At 36.1% G+C, this 22,814-nt stretch overlaps 1 protein-coding gene across 1 annotated transcript in view; it reads right to left on the bottom strand.

Annotated features, from left to right (window-relative positions):
- LOC134699896 (uncharacterized) overlaps positions 1 to 18,846 on the bottom strand; it is a 32,853-nt gene extending 14,007 nt beyond the window's left edge. Inside the window, exons 1-8 of the mRNA XM_063561296.1 lie at positions 18,748 to 18,846; positions 14,008 to 14,058; positions 13,338 to 13,416; positions 12,659 to 12,771; positions 11,998 to 12,099; positions 11,339 to 11,437; positions 10,603 to 10,710; positions 9,475 to 9,552 (exon numbers count right to left, since the gene is read on the bottom strand). Of these exons, the coding sequence (XP_063417366.1) occupies positions 9,475 to 9,552; positions 10,603 to 10,710; positions 11,339 to 11,437; positions 11,998 to 12,099; positions 12,659 to 12,771; positions 13,338 to 13,416; positions 14,008 to 14,058; positions 18,748 to 18,846 (729 nt within the window). The remainder of the gene's footprint in view (positions 1 to 9,474; positions 9,553 to 10,602; positions 10,711 to 11,338; positions 11,438 to 11,997; positions 12,100 to 12,658; positions 12,772 to 13,337; positions 13,417 to 14,007; positions 14,059 to 18,747) is intronic.
- Positions 18,847 to 22,814: the final 3,968 nt, after the last annotated feature.

Genomic DNA, 22,814 nt, shown 5'->3' with positions numbered 1-22,814 from the left:
AAATGTATACAACTGTATCATCTACCAAGGAGATAGTGTAAGTACCACAGTTGGTAAAGGTATACAGCTGTATCATCTACCAAGGAGACAGTTTAAGTACCACTGCTGGTAAAGATATACAACTGTATCAACTACCAAGGAGACAGTTTCACAAATAGTGTGACCAGCCATGTTAATTTTTCTTGTTAACCAATGAGACAGTTTCAGTACCACAGCTGGTAAAGGTATACAGCTGTATCATCTACCAAGGAGAGAGTACAAGTACCACTGCTTGGTAAAAGTATACAGCTGTATCATCTACCAAGGAGACAGTTTAAGTACCATAGCTGGTAAAGGTATATAACTGTATCATCTACCAAGGAAACAGTTTAAGTACCACCATTGGTAAAGGTATACAACTGTATGGTCTACCAAGGAGACAGCTTAAGAACCACAGCTGGTATACAACTGTATCATATACCTAGTACCCTAGACAGTTTTTATTACCACTGCTGGTAAGGGTATCAAAGTGTATAATCTACCAGTAAGAAAAGGTTAAGTACCACTAATGGCTATAATAACTGAGTGAATTATCTTACCAGTAGATTTTGTTTAATACCCCTTCTTGTAGGGATATCTGAATCATCTATCTATCCAGTACACAGTGTTAAGTACCCCTGCTGGTAAGGGTATCTGAGTCTACTATCTATCCAGTACACAGTGTTAAGTACCCCTGCTGGTAAGGGTATCTGAGTCTACTATCCACCAAAATATAGCTAGCAGACACTGTGAAAGACCCCTGCTGTTAAGGGTATATGTGTCTTCTGCACACCCAGTAGACAGTGTTAAGTTTACCCTGCTGGTAAGGGTATCTGAGTCTTCTATACACCAGTAGACAGTGTTTAGTATCCATGCTGGTAAGGGTATCTGTGTCTACTATACACCCAGTATACGGTGTTAAGTACCTCTGCTTGTAAGGGAATACGTGAATACTATACACCTAGTAGACAGTATTAAGTACCCCTGCTGGTAAGGGTATCTGAGTCTACTATAAACCAAGTAGACAGTGTTAAATACCCCTGCTGGTAAGTGTATCTGTGTCTTATATACACCCCGTAGACAGTTTTAAGTATCCTGCTGTTATGGGTATCTGTGTATACTATACACCCAGCATACAGTGTTAAGTACCTATGTTGGTAAGGGTATCTGAGTCTACTATACACCCAGTAGACAGTGTTAAGTTCCCCTGCTGGTAGGTGTATCTCTGTCTTCTATAAACCCAGTAGACAGTGTTAAGTATACTGCTGGTATGGGTATCTGTGTATACTATACATCCAGTAGATAGTGTTAAGTACTCCCTGCTGGTAAGGGTATCTGTGTCTACTATACACCCAGTAAACAGTGTTTGGTACTCTACTAGTAATGGTATCTGTGTCTACTATACACCGAGTAGACAGTGTTAAGTACCCCTGCTAGTAAGGGTATCTGAGTCTACTACGCACACAGTAGACAGTGTTAAGTACCCCTGCTGGTAAGGGTATCTGTGTCTACTATACACCCAGTAGACAGTGTTAAGTACCCCTGCTGATAAGGGTATCTGTGTCTACTTTACATACGTATCTGATTTGGTAAGGGTATCTGAGTTGACTAACGACCCAATGAGAGTGTTAAGTACCCTATTGGTAAGGCTATCTGTGTAAACTATACACCCAGTAGACAGTGTTAAGTACCCATGCTGGGAAGGGTATCCGTGTCTACTATACACGGAGTTAACTGTTTGGTACCCTGTTGGTACAGTTATATGTGTCTACTATAAACCCAGTAGACAGTGTTAAGTACCCCTGCTAGTAAGGGTATCCGTGTCTACTATACACCGAGTAGACTGTTTGGTTTCCTGTTGGCATGGTTATCTGTGTCTACTATACACCCAGTAGACAGTGTAAAGTACCCTGTTAGTAAGGGTATCTGTACCTACTATAAACCCAGTAGACAGCGTTAAGTACCCCTGCTGGTAAAGGTATCTGTGGCTACTATACACACAGTAGACAGTGTTAAGTACCCCTGCTGGTAAGGGAATCTATGTCTACTATACACCCAATAGACAGTGTTTAGTACCCCTGCTGGTAAGGGTATCTGTGTCTACTATACAGCCAGTAGACAGTGTTAAGTACCCCTGCTGGTAAGGGTATCTATGTCTACTATACACCCAATAGACAGTGTTAAGTACCCCTGCTGGTATGTGTATCTATGACTATTATACACCCATAAGACAGTGTTTAGGTACCCCTGCTGGTATGTGTATCTATGTCTACTATACACCCAGTAGACAGTGTTTAGTACCCCTGCTGGTATGTGTATCTATGACTATTATACACCCATTAGACAGTGTTTAGGTACCCCTGCTGGTATGTGTATCTATGTCTACTATACACCCATTAGACAGTGTTTAGTACCCCTGCTGGTATGTGTATCTATGACTATTATACACCCATTAGACAGTGTTTAGGTACCCCTGCTGGTATGTGTATCTATGTCTACTATACACCCAGTAGACAGTGCTTGGTTCTCTGCTGGTACGGACATCTCTGACTATTATACACCCATTAGACAGTGTTAAGTGCTGGTAGTGGTATCTGTGTCTACTTTACTCCCAGTAGACAGAGTTAAGTACTCCTGCTGGTATGGATATCTTTGTCTACTATACACCCAGTAGACAGTGCTAAATACTCCTGCTGGTAAGGGTATCTGAGTTGACTATCCACCCAATGAGTGTGCTAAGTACCCTATTGGTAAGGGTATCTGAGTTGACTATCGACCCAATGAGAGTGTTAAGTACCCTATTGGTTAGGGTATCTGTGTATACTATACACCCAGTAGACAGTGTTAAGTATCCATGCTGGTAAGGGTATCTGTGTCTACTATACACCCAGTAGACAGTGTTTGGTACTCTGCTGGTATTGGTATCTTTGTCTACTATACACCCAGTAGACAGCGAAATTACCCCTGCTGGTTAGGGTATCTGAGTTGACTATTCACTTATTTCAGTTTTAAGTACCTCTGCTGGTATGGTTATCTGTTTCTACTATACACCCAGTAGACAGTGTCCAGTACCCCTGCTGGTTAGGGTATCTGAGTTGACTATTCACTCATTTCAGTTTTAAGTACCTCTGCTGGTATGGTTATCTGTGTCTACTTTACACCTAGTAGACAGTGTTTAGTACCCTCGCTGGTATGTATATCTGAGTGTGTTAAGTACCCTATTGGTAAGGGTATCTGAGTTGACTATCGACCCAATGAGAGTGTAAAGTACCTTATTGGTAAGGGTATCTGTGTCTACTATACACCCAGTAGACAGTGTTAAGTACCCTTGCTGGTACGTGTATCTGTGTCATATATACCTCCCGTAGACATGGTTAAGTATCCTGCTGGTATGGGTATCTGTGTATACTATACACCCATCATACACTGTTAAGTAACTCTGCTTGTAAGGGTTTCCGAGTCTACTATACACCCAGTAGACAGTGTTTGATACCCTGCTAGTATGGCTAGTGCTAAAAACCCTGCTGGGAAGGGTATCTGAGTTGACTATCCACCAAATGAATGTGTTAAATACCCTATGGGTAAGGGTATCTGTGTATACTATACACCCAGTAGACAGTGTTAGGTATCCTGCTGATATGGGTATCTGTGTATACTATATACACCCAGTATACACTGTTAAGTACCTCTGCTTGTAAGGGTATCTGAGTCTACTATACACCCAGTAGACAGTGTTTGGTACCCTGCTGGTATGGCTAGTGATAAATACCCCTGTTGGTAAGGGTATCTGAGTTGACTATCCACCCAATGAGTGTGTAAAGTACCCTATTGGTAAGGGTATCTGAGTTGACTATTGACCCAATGAGTGTGTTAAGTACCCTATTGGTAAGGGTATCTGTGTTGACTATTGACCCAATGAGAGTGTTAAGTACCCTATTGGTAAGGGTATCTGTGTATACTATACACCCAGTAGACAGTGTAAAGTACCCATGCTGGTATTGGTATCTGTGTCTACTGTACTCCCAGTAGACAGTGTTAAATACCCCTGCTGGTAAGGGTATTTGAGTTGACTATCGTCCCATTTCAGTTTAAGTACCCCTGCTGGTATGGGTATCTGTGTTTACTATACACCCAGTAGACAGTGTTAAATCCCCCTGCTGGTAAGGGTATCTGTGTCTACTATACACCGAGTAGACTGTTTGGTACCTTATTGGTAAGGTTATTTGTGTCTACTATACACCCAGTAGACAGTGTTAAATACCCCTGCTGGTAAGGGTATTTGAGTTGACTATCGTCCCATTTCAGTTTAAGTACCCCTGCTGGTATGGGTATCTGTGTTTACTATACACCCAGTAGACAGTGTTAAATCCCCCTGCTGGTAAGGGTATCTGTGTCTACTATACACCGAGTAGACTGTTTGGTACCTTATTGGTAAGGTTATTTGTGTCTACTATACACCCAGTAGACAGTGTTAAATACTCCTGCTGGTAAGGGTATCTGAGTTGACTATCCACCCAATGAGTGTGTTAAGTACCCTATTGGTGAGGGTATCTGAGTTGACTATTGACCCAATGAGAGTGTAAAGTACCCTGTTGGTAAGGGTATCTGAGTTGACCATCCACCCAATGAGTGTGCTAAGTACCCTATTGGTGAGGGTATCTGAGTTGACTATTGACCCAATGAGAGTGTAAAGTACCCTATTGGTAAGGCTATCTGAGTTGACCATCCACCCAATGAGTGTGCTAAGTACCCTATTGGTAAGGATACTTTACGGGTTATTATATCTATACAGGTGACAGTAAAAACAAACACTTTTTTGTATCAACCCAGTAGTTCCACAGCTAGTAAGGGTATCCAAGTATATCATTTGCCCAGTCAACAGTGTTTAGTACCACTGCTGAAAAGGCTTTCCAAGTGTATCATATACAAGGTGGATAGTGTTAAGTACCAATGCTGCTTATGGTATCCAAGTATACCATATACCCAGTAGACAGTGTTAGTTCCACTGCTGGTAAGAGTATCGAAGTGTATCACATACCCAGTAGACAGTGTTGATATCATCTTCACAGTAGACAATGTAAGTACCACTGTTTGCAATGGTACCTAATTAGATCATATACCCAGTACAGTATTAAGTACCACTGCTATGAAGTGTATTATATACCCAGACAGTGTTGGATACCACTGCAGGTAAATATACCATTTACACAGTAAAGTGGTTAGTACCACTGCTGGTACTGCATACTGGTATTGAAGTGAATCAGCTACCCAAAAGATGGTGGTTATTACCACTGCTGGTACTAGTATTGAAGTGTATCAGCTTCCCAAAAGATGGTTAGTACCACTGCTGGTAGAAACCCCATTTATCCAGTAGACAGTGTTTTGTACCACTAGCCGTAAGAAACCCCATTTATCCAGTACACAGTGTTTAGTACCATACCCCGTAAGAAACCCCATTTATTCAGTAGACAGTGTTTAGTACCACTGTCCGGTCCGAAGGAAAACACATTTATTCAGTAGATTGTGTTTTGTACCACTACCTGTAAGAAACCCTATTTATCCAGTACACAGTGTTAAGTACCATACCCCGTAAGATACCCTATTGATCCAGTACACAGTGTTTAGTACCACTAGCTGTAAGAAACCCCATTTATTCAGTAGACAGTGTTTAGTACCACTGCTCGTAAGAAACCCAATTTATCCAGTACACAGTGTTTAGTACAACTACCCATAAGAAACCCCATTTATCCAGTAGACAGTGTTTAGTAACACTGCCTGTAAGAAACCGATTTATCCAGTACACAGTGTTTAGTACCACTACCCATAAGAAACCCCATTTATCCAGTAGACAGTGTTTAGTACCACTACCCATAAGAAACCCCATTTATCCAGTACACAGTGTTTAGTACAACTACCCATAAGAAACCCCATTTATCCAGTAGTGTTTAGTAACACTGCCCATAAGAAACCCATTTATCCAGTACACAGTGTTTAGTACAACTACCCATAAGAAACCCCATTTATCCAGTAGACAGTGTTTAGTACCACTACCCGTAAGAAACCCCATTTATCCAGTACACAGTGTTTAGTACAACTACCCATAAGAAACCCCATTCATCCAGTACACAGTGTTTAGTACCACTACCCATAAGAAACCCCATTTATCCAGTAGACAGTGTTTAGTACCACTACCCATAAGACACCCCATTTATCCAGTAGACAGTGTTTAGTACCACTACCCATAAGAAACCCCATTTATCCAGTAGACAGTGTTTAGTACCACTACCCATAAGACACCCCATTTATCCAGTAGACAGTGTTTAGTACCACTACCCATAAGAAACCCCATTCATCCAGTACACAGTGTTTAGTACCACTACCCATAAGAAACCCCATTTATCCAGTAGACAGTGTTTAGTACCACTGCCCGTAAGAAACCCCATTTATCCAGTACACAGTGTTTAGTACAACTACCCATAAGAAACCCCATTTATCCAGTAGTGTTTAGTTACACTGCCCATAAGAAACCCATTTATCCAGTACACAGTGTTTAGTACAACTACCCATAAGAAACCCCATTTATCCAGTAGACAGTGTTTAGTACCACTACCCGTAAGAAACCCCATTTATCCAGTACACAGTGTTTAGTACAACTACCCATAAGAAACCCCATTCATCCAGTAGACAGTGTACCATTACCCGTCAGTATACCATTTATCCAATAGATAGTGTTTAGTACAACTACCCATAAGACACCCCATTTATCCAGTACACAGTGTTTAGTACCGCTACTTGTAAGAAACCCCATTTATCCAGTAGACAGTGTACCATTACCAGTCAGTATACCATTTATCCAATAGATAGTGTTTAGTACAACTACCCATAAGACACCCCATTTATCCAGTACACAGTGTTTAGTACCACTACTTGTAAGAAACCCTATTTATCCAGTAGACAGTGTACCATTACCCGTCAGTATACCATTTATCCAATAGACAGTGTTTAGTACAACTACCCATAAGACACCCCATTTATCCAGTACACAGTGTTTAGTACCACTTCTTGTAAGAAACCCCATTTATCCAGTAGACAGTGTACCATTACCCGTCAGTATACCATTTATCAAATAGATAGTGTTTAGTACAACTACCCATAAGACACCCCATTTATCCAGTACACAGTGTTTAGTACCACTACTTGTAAGAAACACCATTTATTCAGTACACAGTATTCAGTGTTTAGTGCTACTGCCTGTAAGAAAACCCATTTTTCCATTAGACAGTGATAAGTGTTTTTTACTCAAGCCAAAAAAAAATTATTTTAAGGTCATAAGAAACAAGTGACTGGTGAAAAATAATGTTTATCCAGTTCTTGAACCAACGCATGTATATATCATAAACTTAGTCGTCTGTGTACGATTATATAATTTTTTACGCAAATCTATCTTACAATCGTCAAGTTTTTTTCTCTCTGTCTGTTATGATTATGGCTACTAATTAAATGCCGTGTTTTGAAGCCGACGTTTACCGATTGTCACCTTATAGTTAATAATCAACGCAAGAGTGCACACGCTGAAATGTCTTGCCTTCTTTACTAATCAATGTTATTATGTTGATAGTCCTAAATATAAAGCTTTATTACTACTCACATAAACTCAACATTAACCAAGAAAACAAATCATTGATCATTGAACCATGAAAATTAGGTCAAGGTCAGATGAACCATACCAGGCAGACATGTACAGCTAACAATTCTTCTATACAACAATTATTGTTGACCTATTGCTTATAAATTAGGAAAACAGACAAAAACACAAATACTTTTAAACTCTTAGCAATCAACCGTGAAAATGAGGTCAAGGTCAAATAAAACCTGCGAGACTGACATATATATCATAAACTATTTCCATACACCAAATATAGTTGACCTATTGCATATAGTATAAGAAAAAAAAGACCAAAAACTAAAAAACTTACCTTTGACCACTGAACCATGAAAATGAGGTCAAGGTCAGATGACATCTGTCAGCTAGACATGTACACTTTACAATCATTTTATACACCAAATATAGTAGACCTATTGCATATAGTATAAGAAAAACAGACCAAAACACAAAAACTTAACTATAACCACTGAACCATGAAAATGAGGTCAAGGTCAGATGACAACTGCCAGTTGGACATGTACACCTCAAAGTCCTTCCATACACTGAATATACTAGCCCTATTGCTTATAGTATCTGAGATATGGTTTTGACCACCAAAACTTAACCTTGTTCACTGATCTATGAAATGAGGTCGAGGTCAAGTGAAAACTGTCTGACAGGCATGAGGACCCTGCAAGGTACGCACATACCAAATAGAGTTATCCTATTACTTATAATAAGAGAGAATTTAACATTACAAGAAATCTTAACTTTTTTCAAGTAGTCACTGAACCATGAAAATAAGGTCAAGGACATTGGACATGTGACTGACAGAAAGTTCGTAACATGATGCATCTATATACAAAGTATGAAGCATACAACCTTCTAAAATATAAAGTTTTTAAGAAGTTAGCTAACACCGCCGCGGCCGGATCACTATACCCTGATACCTATGTCGAGCTTTCTGCAACAAAAGTTGCAGGCTCGACAAAAAATCATGGGTATTTAGTACGTATTTAACATATAAAATCAGGTAATTGTTTATTTTAATGACAGATTCATGCGTATTGCTATCACCGGATTTGTACGAGGAGGGTCACGCTTAGGTCATTATGCATACGGAAAATATGTCCGCGAATTGCTTCCTGGCAGCAAGCAACTATAAAATAAGTAAACTTCTTCTAAATGTTGACAAATTAAAGAATTTTCCTCAGAAAAAAAGTATATGTACAGAAGTTGTATAATGAAAACTATCCATTTAGTTTTGAAAAACATATGCATATTTTTTTTTAATTTGAGGTTTCATATGACTCGAAAGGCAGGCTTGATATCAGTATGCTGTTATTTTGGTTAATTCTCCAGTTTGACTAAACAATTTTAGTTCTAAGGTGCGAGTCCAAGGAATACCTTAAACGTTGAAGCAAATCCAAGTCAACTGTATATGTTTATATCTAATTTGAAAAATTTAAAGGACTAAAAATTAAAAAAAAACAATTTGCTTTCAGTGTCCTCCTTTTGGATTTATTTGGTGTAATAACTCTTTACACTTTGATAATTTGAAAAAAAATTCGTGAATGCACTAAGTAACATTTTTGTTTTAAATGTCCATATCCTAACAATGTGGTATGGGTTTGCTCATTGTTGAAGGTTGTACAGTGACCTATAGTTGTTAATTTCTGTGTCATTTGGTCTCCTGTGACGAGTTGTCTCATTGGCAATCATACCTCATCTTCTAATGTTATGTATGGTGCATCAATAAATATTGATTTCAGGTTATTCTGTTTAAAAGTAAGAATGTATTACATATGTACCTGCAAGTATTCCACTACTTCTTTGTATCTTGGATCAAACTTCAGTTTTGCTGCTGCCAGATCATATGGAGTTTTACCCTGAAATCAGTGAGACATATATATCAATGGATCTCTTTTATAACACTTATCTTACAGTATTCATACCAGTAACATCTGAGTGGTATTTGATTTATCATGTGACCCCCTCAGCTCTGATTACCACTTCATACCAGTAACATCTGAGTGGTATTTGATTTATCATGTGACCCCCTCAGCTCTGATTACCACTTCATACCAGTAACCTCTGAGTGGTATTTGATTTATCATGTGACCCCCTCAGCTCTGATTACCACTTCATACCAGTAACAGCAGAGTGGTAGTTTATTTATTTTGTGAGCCCTCAGCTCCGATTATTACTTCATGAACTTAGCTACATATTTCAATAAGCTGCAACTTAGAGTTGCTGAGAAAAAGAGTGACCAAACTTTCATATATGACAGAAAAAGAGGTAATATAGAACTTGTATGCTCCGTGTTAAGCAGGGAATAAAAAGTATTCATGTAAATTAGTGTCTCTGTGTTGATTGCTGCTTAATGTCCAGTGGCAAATATTAAATGCATAATCTTACAATAACACTATTATTCTCAACTTTGTATTAGACTGACATGTTAACTCAAGCAATCTAGCTCAAATAGCCGCAGTTCACAAGAATAAATGTCATCATACTCTGATTCGGAAATTTTTTCACCTAATTTCTGTCATTTTGTCATTTTGATATAACTTAAAAGTTGGTGCCCTTTTAAAAAAAAAAGAATGTCAAAATCACATTACTGCACCAGTATGCTCATACTGGTAGCATCGACAGTTAAATTCTAAATATTTAAAACACAAGGCTTCAATTTTAAATTTGAACATTTAACTGTCTTGAGTGGATAAATATCGCGTTACACTCGAGACAGTGGAAGAATCTATATGCATCTAGACATGTCCTTAATATCTTAACTCAAATTTGCCAGAAATATCACTTATGTGTTGTATCTTGGTTAACATCTATAACAATACAAACATTGTACCAAACAGATTTTACACACCATCAGTAAAGTGATCCTTAAATTAAATGAACACTGGGCATATACTATAAAATATTACCTTATGTGTTGTAACCAAGGGACTTGCACCTCCTTGTTCTACCAGACATCTTGTGGTCTGCAGATGTCCCTCCTGAGCAGCCTCATGTAAAGCTGTGAATCCATCTCTCTATAATATAACCAAATAACATGTGACTATAATGTACAATACTTTGTTGTCAATATCAATAATATACAACATATCCTACAACTGAAATTAAAACTTGTCTGATGAACTGGACATTGTTGTGTAATAAATATAAACAAAATATATATCACATGAATCAGTGGTCAAAACTGAATACAATGACCATCACACTTGTATTTATAATTGTATATAAACAATAAATAAACATGTTTTGTTGTGAAATGTCAAAACTTCCATTAAACCTGATATCTAAAAAAAAATTTTTTTTTCAAGAAATGTGTCAAATAATTATATCAATGGATTCAGTAGAACAAAACAAGTAAAATGAGACCCCACTTTATATGATTGGTACAAATATTTGTTTATTAAAACTGCCTGATTAACAACAGGAATTAGTGTAGATTCAGTATAATCATTCATTCTAATAAAATAATTTTTTTAAAGTAACTTGAAAAAAAGTTATATTTTTTTATTCAGAACAATAATATGAGTAAAATGAAACCCCACTAGATATAATTATTACAAATATTTGTTCATTAAACCTGTCTAATTAACAACATGATTTAGTGTAGATTAATAGTAATGTGATCAGACTAAGTAGATAACATACATTTGTGATGTCGATCGTACATCCGCTATCAATGAGGAGTCTACAGACCTCCAGGCGTCCTCCATAGGCAGCCCTCATTAATGCTGTCCATCCACCTCTCTGGAATAATACAACTGACATCAAAACTTGTCTGATAAACTGGACAATGTTATGTAATAAATATAAACAAAATATATATCACATGAATCAGTGGTCAAAACTAAATACAATGACCAGTCACACTTGTATTTATATTGTATATAAACAGTAAATAAACATGTTTTGTTGTGAAATGTCAAAACTTCCATTAAACCTGATATCTTAAAAAAATATTTTTTTCAAGAAATGTGTGAAATAATTATATCAATGGATTCAGTAGAACAAAACAAGTAAAATGAGACCCCACTTTATATGATTATTACAAATATTTATTCATTAAAACTGTCTAACTTACAACAGGAATTAATGTAAATTCAGTATAATTATTCACTTTAATAAAATAATTTTTTTCAACAAACATTAAAAAAAGTTATGTTTTCTGATTCAGAACAATAATATGAGTAAAATGAGACCCCACTTGATATAATTATTACAAATATTTGTTCATTACACCTGTCTAATTAACAACATGATTTAGTGTAGATTAATAGTAATGTGATCAGACTAAGTAGATAACATACTGCTGCTGTGATGTCGATCTTACATCCTCTATCAATGAGGAAACGACAGATCTCCAGATGTCCATACCAGGCAGCCCTCATTAATGCTGTCAGTCCTAAACCCTGGAATAATACAACTGACATCAAAACTTGTCTGATTAACTGGACAATGTTGTGTAATAAATATAAACAAAATATATATCACATGAATCAGTGGTCAAAACTGAATAAAATGACCAGTCACACTTGTATTTATTTTGTATATAAACAATAAATAAACATGTTTTGTTGTGAAATGTCAAAACTTCCATTAAACCTGATATCTTAAAAAAATATTTTTTTCAAGAAATGTGTAAAATGATTACATCAATGGATTCAGTAGAACAAAACAAGAAAAAAGAGACCCCACTTTATATGATTCTTACACATATTTGTTTATCAAAACTGTCTAATTAACAACAGGAGTTAGTGTAGATTCAGTATAATCATTCATTCTAATAAAAAAAAAATAATTATAAACTTGTAAAATAGTTATATTTTCTGATTCAGAGCTATAATATGAGTAAAATGAGACCCCACTTGATATAATCATTACAAATATTTATTCATTAAACCTGTCTAATTAACAACATGATTTAGTGTAGATTAATAGTAATGTGATCAGACTAAGTAGATAACATACATCTGTGATGTCGGTCTTACATCCTGTATCAATGAGGAGACTACAGACCTCCAGGTGTCCTTCAATGGCAGCCAATATTAATGCTGTCAATCCACTAACCTGGAATAATACAACTGACATCAAAACTTGTCTGATAAACTAGACAATGTTATGTAATAAATATAAAAAAATATATATCACATGAATCAGTGGTCAAAACTGAATAAAATGACCAGTCACACTTGTATTTATATTGTACATAAACAACAAATAAACATGTTTTGTTGTGAAATGTCAAAACTTCCATTAGACCTGATATCTTAAAAAAAATAAAAAAATCAAGAAATGTGTAAAATAATTATATCAATGGATTCAGTAGAACAAAACTAACAAAATGAGACCCCACTTTATATGATTATTACAAATATTTGTTTATTAAAACTGTCTAATTAACAACAGGAATTAGTGTAGATTCAGTATAATCATTCATTCTAATAAAATATTTTTTTTTAATAAACTTGTAAAAAAGTTATATTTTCTGATTCAGAACAATAATATGAGTAAAATGAGACCCCACTTTATATAATCATTACAAATATTTGTTCATTAAACCTGTCTAATTAACAACATGATTTAGTGTAGATTAATAGTAATGTGATCAGACTAAGTAGATAACATACTGATGTGATGTCGATCTTACATCCTGTATCAATGAGGAGTCTACAGATCTCCAGGTGTCCTCCCCTGGCAGCCTCCATTAATGCTGTGTATCCTAAACCCTGGAATAATACAACTGACATCAAAACTTGTCTGATAAACTGGACAATGTTGTGTAATAAATATAAACTAAATATATATCACATGAATCAGTGGTCAAAACTGAATACAATGACCAGTCACACTTGTATTTATATTGTATATAAACAAAAAATAAACAAGATTTGTTGTGAAATGTGAAAACTTCCATTTAACCTGATATCTTAAAAAAAAAAAAATTCAAGATATGTGTAAAATAATTAAATCACTGGATTCAGTAGAACAAAACAAGTAAAATGAGACCCCACTTTATATGATTCTAACACATATTTGTTCATTTAAACTGTCTGATTAACAACATGATTTAGTGTAGATTCAGTATAATTATTCATTTTAAAAGAAACTTGAAAAAAAGTTATATTTTCTAATTAAGAACAATAATATGAGTAAAATGAGACCCCACTAGATATAATTATTACAAATATCTGTTCATTAAACCTGTCTAATTAACAACATGATTTTGTGTAGATTAATAGTAATGTGATCAGACTAAGTAGATAACATACATTTGTGATGTCGATCTTACATCCTGTATCAATGAGGAGTCTACAGACCTCCAGGTGTCCTTCCTCGGCAGCCCACATTAATGCTGTCCATCCTCTTTCCTGGAATAATACAACTGACATCAAAACTTGTCTGATAAACTGGACAATGTTGTGTAATAAATATAAACAAAATATATATCACATGAATCAGTGGTCAAAACTGAATACAATGACCAGTCACACTTGTACTTATATTGTATATAAACAATAAATAAACATGTTTTGTTTTGAAATGTCAAATCTTCCATTAAACCTGATATCTTAAAAAAATATTTTTTTCAAGAAATGTGTAAAATAATTATATCAATGGATTCAGTAGAACAAAACAAGTAAAATGAGACTCCACTTTATATGATTATTACACATATTTGTTCATTAAAACTGTCTAATTAACAACAGGAATTAGTGTAGATTCAGTATAATCATTCATTCTAAATGTTCTAATAAAATAATAATTTTTCATAAACTTGTAAAAAAGTTATATTTTCTGATTCAGAACAATAATATGAGTAAAATGAGACCCAACTTTATATAATTATTACAAATATTTGTTCATTAATCCTGTATGATTGACAACATGATTTTGTGTAGATTCAAAATAATTATTTATTAAAATAAAATAATTTTCTAAAGAAAAATGAAAAAAAGTTATATTTTTTTCTGATTTAGAACAATAATAAAGGAATTAACATGATTAAGAGAACCCCTTCATGCATATTTTCCCATTTCAACTATCTGATTAAAAAAAACAGAATTTTGATTAAATGTTGAATCAGTATAATGATATCAGCATCAGTTCCAATACAGACCTATGGTAGTTGAACTTTGCAGGTTTATTTAATAGGTGGACTGTGCATAGAAAATATGGTTTAACATGTTGTGCCTGTACCCAGACCATGTCTTGTTAGTTGTTGAATTTGTTTGTTTGTTTATTTGTGGTTGCTGTGGTTTGTCTACTTACTCGGAGTAGTCAGGTGTTTGTGGTTGGTGTGGTTTGTCTATTTACTCGGAGTAGTCAGGTGTTTGTGGTTGCTGTGGTTTGTCTATTTACTCGGAGTAGTCAGGTGTTTGTGTTTGGTGTGGTTTGTCTTTTTACTCAGCGCAGTCAGGTATTTGTGGTTGGTGTGGTTTGTCTATTTACTCGAAGTAGTCAGGTATTTGTGGTTGGTGTGGTTTGTCTATTTACTCGAAGTAGTCAGGTATTTGTGGTTGGTGTGGTTTGTCTATTTACTCGGAGCAGTCAGGTATTTGTGGTTGGTGTGGTTTGTCTATTTACTCTGAGTAGTCAGGTATTTGTGGTTGGTGTGGTTTGTCTATTTACTCAGATTAGTCAGGTGTTTGTGGTTGGTGTGGTTTGTCTATTTACTCGGAGTAGTCATGTATTTGTGGTTGGTGTGGTTTGTCTATTTACTCGAACTAGTCGGGTATTTGTGGTTGGTGTGGTTTGTCTATTTACTCGGAGTAGTCAGGTGTTTGTGGTTGGTGTGGTTTGTCTATTTACTCGGAGTAGTCAGGTATTTGTGGTTGGTGAGGTTTGTCTATTTACTCGGAGTAGTCAGGTATTTGTGGTTGGTGTGGTTTGTCTATTTACTTTGAGTAGTCAGGTATTTGTAGTTGGTGGGGTTTGTCTATTTACTGAGAGTAGTCAGGTGTTTGTGGTTGGTGTGGTTTGTCTATTTACTCGGAGTAGTCAGGTGTTTGTGGTTGGTGTGGTTTGTCTATTCACTCGGAGTAGTCAGGTATTTGTGGTTGGTGTGGTTTGTCTATTTACTCAGAGTAGTCAGGTGTTTGTGGTTGGTGTGGTTTGTCTATTTACCCTGAGTAGTCAGATGTCTGTGGTTGGTGTGGTTTGTCTATTAACTCGGAGTAGTCAGGTGTTTGTTGTTGGTGTGGTTTGTCTATTTACTCCAAGTAGTCAGGTATTTGTGGTTGGTGTTGTTTGTCTATTTACTCGGAGTAGTCAGGTATTTGTGGTTGGTGTGGTTTGTCTATTTACTCGAAGTAGTCATGTATTTGTGGTATTTGTGGTTGGTGTGGTTTGTCTATTTACTCGGAGTTGTCAGGTGTTTGTGGTTGGTGTGGTTTGTCTATTTACTCAGAGTAGTCAGGTGTTTGTGGTTGGTGTGGTTTGTCTATTTACTCAGAGTAGTCAGGTGTTTGTGGTTGGTGTGGTTTGTCTATTTACTCAGAGTAGTCAGGTGTTTGTGGTTGGTGTGGTTTGTCTATTTACTCGGAGTAGTCATGTATTTGTGGTTGGTGTGGTTTGTCTATTTACTCGGAGTAGTCAGGTATTTGTGGTTGGTGTGGTTTGTCTATTTACTCAGAGCAGTCAGGTGTTTGTGGTTGAGTTGTGGTTTGTCTATTAACTCGGAGTAGTCAAGTGTTTGAGGTTGGTGTTGTTTGTCTATTTACCCTGAGTCGTCAGATGTCTGTGGTTGGTGTGGTTTGTCTATTTACTCGGAGTAGTCAGGTGTTTGTGGTTGGTGGGTTTGTCTATTTACTCGGAGAAGTCAGGTATTTGTGGTTGGTGTGGTTTGTCTATTTACTCAGAGTAGTCAGGTATTTGTGGTTGGTGTGGTTTGTCTATTTACTCGGAGTAGTCAGGTGTTTGAGGTTGGTGTGGTTTGTCTATTTACTCCAAGAAGTCAGGTATTTGTGGTTGGTGTGGTTTGTCTATTTACTCGGAGTAGTCAGGTGTTTGTGGTTGGTGTGGTTTGTCTATTTACTCAGAGTAGTCAGGTATTTGTGGTTGGTGTGGTTTGTCTATTTACTCGGAGTAGTGATGTATTTGTGGTTGTTGTGGTTTGTCTATTTACTCGGAGTAGTCAGGTGTTTGAGGTTGGTGTTGTTTGACTATTTACTCAGGGCAGTCAGGTGTTTGTGGTTGGTGTGGTTTGTCTATTTACTCTGAGAAGTCAGGTATTTGTGGTTGGTGTGGTTTGTCTATTTACTCGGAGTAGTCATGTATTTGTGGTTGGTGTGGTTTGTCTATTTACTCGAAGTAGTCAGGAATTTGTGGTTGGTGTGGTTTGTCTATTTACTCAGAGCAGTCAGGTATTTGTGGTTGGTGTGGTTTGTCTATTTACTAGAAGTAGTCAGGTATTTGTGGTTGGTGTGGTTTGTTTATTTACTCGGAGTAGTCAGGTGTTTGTGGTTGGTGTGGTTTGTCTATTTACTCAGAGTAGTCAGATATTTGTGGTTGGTGTGGTTTGTCTATTTACTCAGAGTAGTCAGGTATTTGTGGTTGGTGTGGTTTGTCTATTTACTCGGAGTAGTCAGGTGTTTGTGGTTTGTGTGGTTTGTCTATTTACTTGGAGCAGTCAGGTATTTGTGGTTGATGTGGTTTGTCTATTTACTCAGGGCAGTCAGGTATTTGTGGTTGGTGTGGTTTGTCTATTTACTCGGAGTAGTCAGGTATTTGTGGTTGGTGTAGTTTGTCTATTTACTCGGAGTAGTCAGGTATTTGTGGTTGGTGTGGTTTGTCTATTTACCCGAAGTAGTCAGGTATTTGTGGTTAGTGTGGTTTGTCTATTTACTCGGAGTAGTCAGGTGTTTGTGGTTGGTGTGGTTTGTCTATTTACTCGGAGTAGTCAGGTATTAGTGGTTGGTGTGGTTTGTCTATTTACTAGGAGTAGTCAGGTATTTGTGGTTGGTGTGGTTTGTCTATTTACTCGGAGTAGTCAGGTATTTGTGGTTGGTGTTGTTTGTCTATTTACTCGGAGTAGTCAGGTATTTGTGGTTGGTGTGGTTTGTCTATTTACTCGAAGTAGTCATGTATTTGTGGTATTTGTGGTTGGTGTGGTTTGTCTATTTACTCGGAGTAGTCAGGTGTTTGTGGTTGGTGTGGTTTGTCTATTTACTCGGAGTAGTCAGGTGTTTGAGGTTGGTGTGGTTTGTCTATTCACTCCAAGTAGTCAGGTATTTGTGGTTGGTGTGGTTTGTCTATTTACTCGGAGTAGTCAGGTGTTTGTGGTTGGTGTGGTTTGTCTATTTACTCCAAGTAGTCAGGTATTTGTGGTTGGTGTGGTTTGTCTATTAACTCTTAGTAGTCAGGTGTTTGTGGTTGGTGTGGTTTGTCTATTTACTCTTAGTAGTCAGGTGTTTGTGGTTGGTGTGGTTTGACTATTTACTCAGAGTAGTCAGGTGTTTGTGGTTGGTGTGGTTTGTCTATTTACTCTTAGTAGTCAGGTGTTTGTGGTTGGTGTGGTTTGTCTATTTACTCTTAGTAGTCAGGTGTTTGTGGTTAATGTTCATACTGTCATGTTTTGAAGTGACTTATAGTTGTTTTAAGTTATTTAAAGTATGTTTTATACTGTTTATGTACAACTGTCAGGTTTTGAAGTAGCATGCAATTGTATTTTATTCTATTAGTGTTTTATACTGTTTATGTTCAACTGTCAGGTTTTGAAGTAGCATGCAATTGTATTTTATTCTATAAGTGTTTTATACTGTTTATGTTCAACTGACAGGTTTTGAAGTAACATGTAATTGTATTTCATTCTATTTGGTTTTTTTTATACTGTTTATGTCCAACTATCAGGTTTTGAAGTACCATGCAATTGTATTTTATTCTGTTAAAATTTGCTGTATTTTGAAGTAGCATGTAGTTATGTAATTGATATTTTTCAAGTAAGATCTACTATGTTCTGAAGTTATCTGTAGTTGTATGTTTTTTTACTGTACATAATTAATTTGCTCTATTACTAATTTGGATGTTACTACTGTACCTAGCGAGACTATTTTACTTACCCCTTGATAATCAATGTCTGCTTTATTCTGTAGGCATATTTTTACATCTTTTACATTTCCATCCTGAGCAGCTGTGACAAGTTTCTGTAAGTAAAACATAGATTTGACATTTAACAAATTGTAATGAAATATGAATGAAATAACTGTTAAATAAAGCAATAATTATTTCTTCTCCTGCATGGCAAATAACTATATAAATCAGAGGTATCCTCACCTTTAATACCTATATAAATCTAGGGTATCCTCACCTCAAATAACTATATAAATTGGGGGTATCCTCACCTCAAATAACTATATAAATCAGGGGTATCCTCACCTCAAAAAACTTTTATAAATCGAGGGTATCCTCACCTCTAACTATATAAATCGATGGTATCCTCACCTCAAATAACTATATAAATCGAGGGTATCCTCAACTATAACAATATAAACGGAGGGTATCCTCACCTCTAATAACTATATAAATCAGGAGTATCCTCAACTCTAACTATATAAACCGAGGGTATCCTCACCTCTAATAACTATATAAATCGAGGGTATCCTCAACTCTAACTATATAAACCGAGGGTATCCTCACCTCAAATAACTATATAAATTGGGGGTATCCTCACCTCTAACTATATAAACCAAGGGTATCCTCACCTCTAATAACTATATAAATCGAGGGTATCCTCACCTCAAATAACTATATAAATCAGGGGTATCCTCACCTCAAATAACTATATAAATCGGGGGTATCCTCACCTCTAACTATATAAATCGGGGGTATCCTCACCTCTAATAACTATATAAATCGGGGGTATCCTCACCTCAAATAACAATATAAATCAGTGGTATCCTCATCTCAAACAACTATATAAATCGAGGGTATCCTCACCTCTAACTATATAAATCGGGAGTATCCTCACCTCAAATAACTATATAAATTGGGGGTATCCTCACCTCAAATAACTATATAAATCGGGGGTATCCTCACCTTTAACTATATAAATTGGGGGTATCCTCACCTCTAATAACTATATAAATCGGGGGTTTCCTCACCTCAAATAACTATATAAATCAGGGATATCCTCATCTCAAACAACTATATAAATCGAGGGTATCCTCACCTCTAACTATATAAATAGAGGGTATCCTCACCTCTAACTATATAAATCGAGGGTATCCTCACCTCAAATAACTATATAAATCAGGGGTATCCTCACCTCAAATAACTATATAAATTGGGGGTATCCTCACCTCAAATAACTATATAAATCAGGGGTATCCTCACCTCTAATAACTATATAAATCTAGGGTATCCTCACCTCAAATAACTATATAAATCAGGGGTATCCTCACCTCAAATAACTATATAAATTGGGGGTATCCTCACCTCAAATAACAACAGTGAAACTTCTCAAAACCGGCCGCCCGTCGGACCACGGGATTCGGCCGGTTTTCAGGGGTGGCCGGTTTAATGAATTTGAAATTAACAAGAGTTACTTCTCTTCAATATAAGAGTTACTTCCCTTCAATATGTGTGCATTTGTTTTTTTTACCATGTATTGTACCTCAATCATAAAGTTTGTTTTGTTGTGTAAATTTAGCTTTGTATTCTAAATTCATTATGAAATAAATATTAAAACATCATTTGTATCTTTATTATTTTTTATTTTGCAGGAATAACAAATAAAATGCAACTATATAAAAAAACAATTTTAATATCAATATCTCATATTATTAAAATATTAAAGCTCCAATCATCGGTAACATACGATGATCGTGTAATTAGCCATAAACAAACGCATGCACATTCAATCATCACACCTCAAACTAATAACACTCCCTTTATATAAACTAAAAAGGTTTAAAATATTTCTATAAATTATCCCGACGATAACGAATTACGATTTAATTGCAAAAGTCAAAAATGTGTGATTAATTTTTATAATTTGCCTAAATTTTTTTTTTAAATGATCAAATAAAGTAGCCAAGCTAAAACATTTAATGATAATTAACTTACATCATTGATTAGCGTGGGTGAAGATCAAAATCTCTCAACCGATAATTTATTCGGGTATTGATTTGACATTGACAGGTGAACACTACTCAGTGGCCATGCAGGTGTCTTATTGACCGGATTAACTTGTTTGTTTATATAACAGTATTATATATGGACTAATGATTACAAATGAGAAGGCCGGTTTTATGAGGTGATATTTTATTGATTTTGATTACACAAATACACAAATAACGGCCGGTATCCGGTTTAAAGGGGTGGCCGGTTTTATAAGGTTACCTGACCGTTTATTTACATACACGCCGGCCGAGACTTGCGGTTTAGGCCTGTATGAAGGGAGAACCGGTATTAAGAGGGACCGGTTTAGAGAAGTTTCACTGTATATAAATCAGGGGTATCCTCACCTCAAAAAACTTTTATAAATCGGGGGTATCCTCACCTTTAACTATATAAATCGATGGTATCCTCACCTCAAATAACTATATAAATCGAGGGTATCCTCAACTATAACTATATAAACCGAGGGTATCCTCACCTCTAATAACTATATAAATCGAGAGTATCCTCAACTCTAACTATATAAACCGAGGGTATCCTCACCTCTAATAACTATATAAATGGAGGGTATCCTCAACTCTAACTATATAATTGAGGGTATCCTCACCTCAAATAACTATATAAATCGGGGGTATCCTCACCTCTAACTATATAAACCGAGGGTATCCTCACCTCTAATAACTATATAAATCGAGGGTATCCTCAACTCTAACTATATAAACCGAGGGTATCCTCACCTCAAATAACTATATATATCGGGGGTATCCTCACCTCAAATAACTATATAAATCGGGGGTATCCTCACCTTTAACTATATAAATCGGGGGTATCCTCACCTCTAATAACTATATAAATCGGGGATATCCTCACCTCAAATAACTATATAAATCAAGGGTATCCTCATCTCAAACAACTATATAAATCGAGGGTATCCTCACCTCTAACTATATAAATCGGGAGTATCCTCACCTCAAATAACTATATAAATCGGGGGTATCCTCACCTCTAACTATATAAATCGGGGGTATCCTCACCTCTAATAACTATATAAATCAGGGGTATCCTCATCTCAAACAACTATATAAATCGAGGGTATCCTCACCTCTAACTATATAAATCGAGGGTATCCTCACCTCAAATAACTATATAAATCAGGGGTATCCTCACCTCAAATAACATTCAGGCAGAGAGGATATGTACCGATTATCAGGTTGTCTCCATATTGACATTGTTAAATATCAGCTGTGAGTCACAATTTGATATCAGAGGCTTCATATTGTGTCCAGCAGAACCTAACAAGAAAGCTAGACAAAGTGATGCCTTCACACTACACTCTGAAGTAACTGTATTAAACTAGAGGTTCTAGAGAGCCTGTGTCGCTCACCTTGGTCTATGTGAATATTAAACAACGGACACAGATGGATTCATGACAAAATTGTGTTTTGGTGATAGTGATGTGTTTGTAGATCTTACTTTACTAAACATTCTTGCTGCTTACAATTATCTGTATCCATAATAAACTTGGTCAGGTTAGTTTCAGTGGAAAATGATGGTGAAAATTTGACTATAACGGGCAATAACTCCTTAGGAGGTCAATTGACCATTTTGGTCATATTGACTTATTTGTAAATCTTACTCAGCTGAACAATATTGCTGTTTAAAGTTTATCTCTATCTATAATAATATTCAAGATATTAACCAAAAAACAGCAAAATTTCCTTAAAATTACCAATTCAGGGGCAGCAACCTAACAACAGGTTGTCCGATTCATCTGAAAATTTCAGGGCAGATAGATCTTGACCTGATAAACAATATTACCCAACGTCAGATTTGCTCTAAATGCTTTGGTTTTTGAGTTATAAGCCTTAAAATTACCAATTCAAGGGCAGCAACCTACATGACCTAACAACGGGTTGTCTGATTCATCTGAAAAATTTAGAGCAAATAGATCTTGACCTGAATAACAATTTTACCTCTTGTCAGATTTGCTCTAAATGCTTTGGTTTTT

Source organism: Mytilus trossulus, unplaced genomic scaffold (genome assembly GCF_036588685.1).
Source record: "Mytilus trossulus isolate FHL-02 unplaced genomic scaffold, PNRI_Mtr1.1.1.hap1 h1tg000103l__unscaffolded, whole genome shotgun sequence".
In the NCBI taxonomy this organism is placed as follows: Eukaryota; Metazoa; Mollusca; class Bivalvia; order Mytilida; family Mytilidae; genus Mytilus; species Mytilus trossulus.
This window is presented reverse-complemented; position numbering and strand designations above follow the sequence as displayed.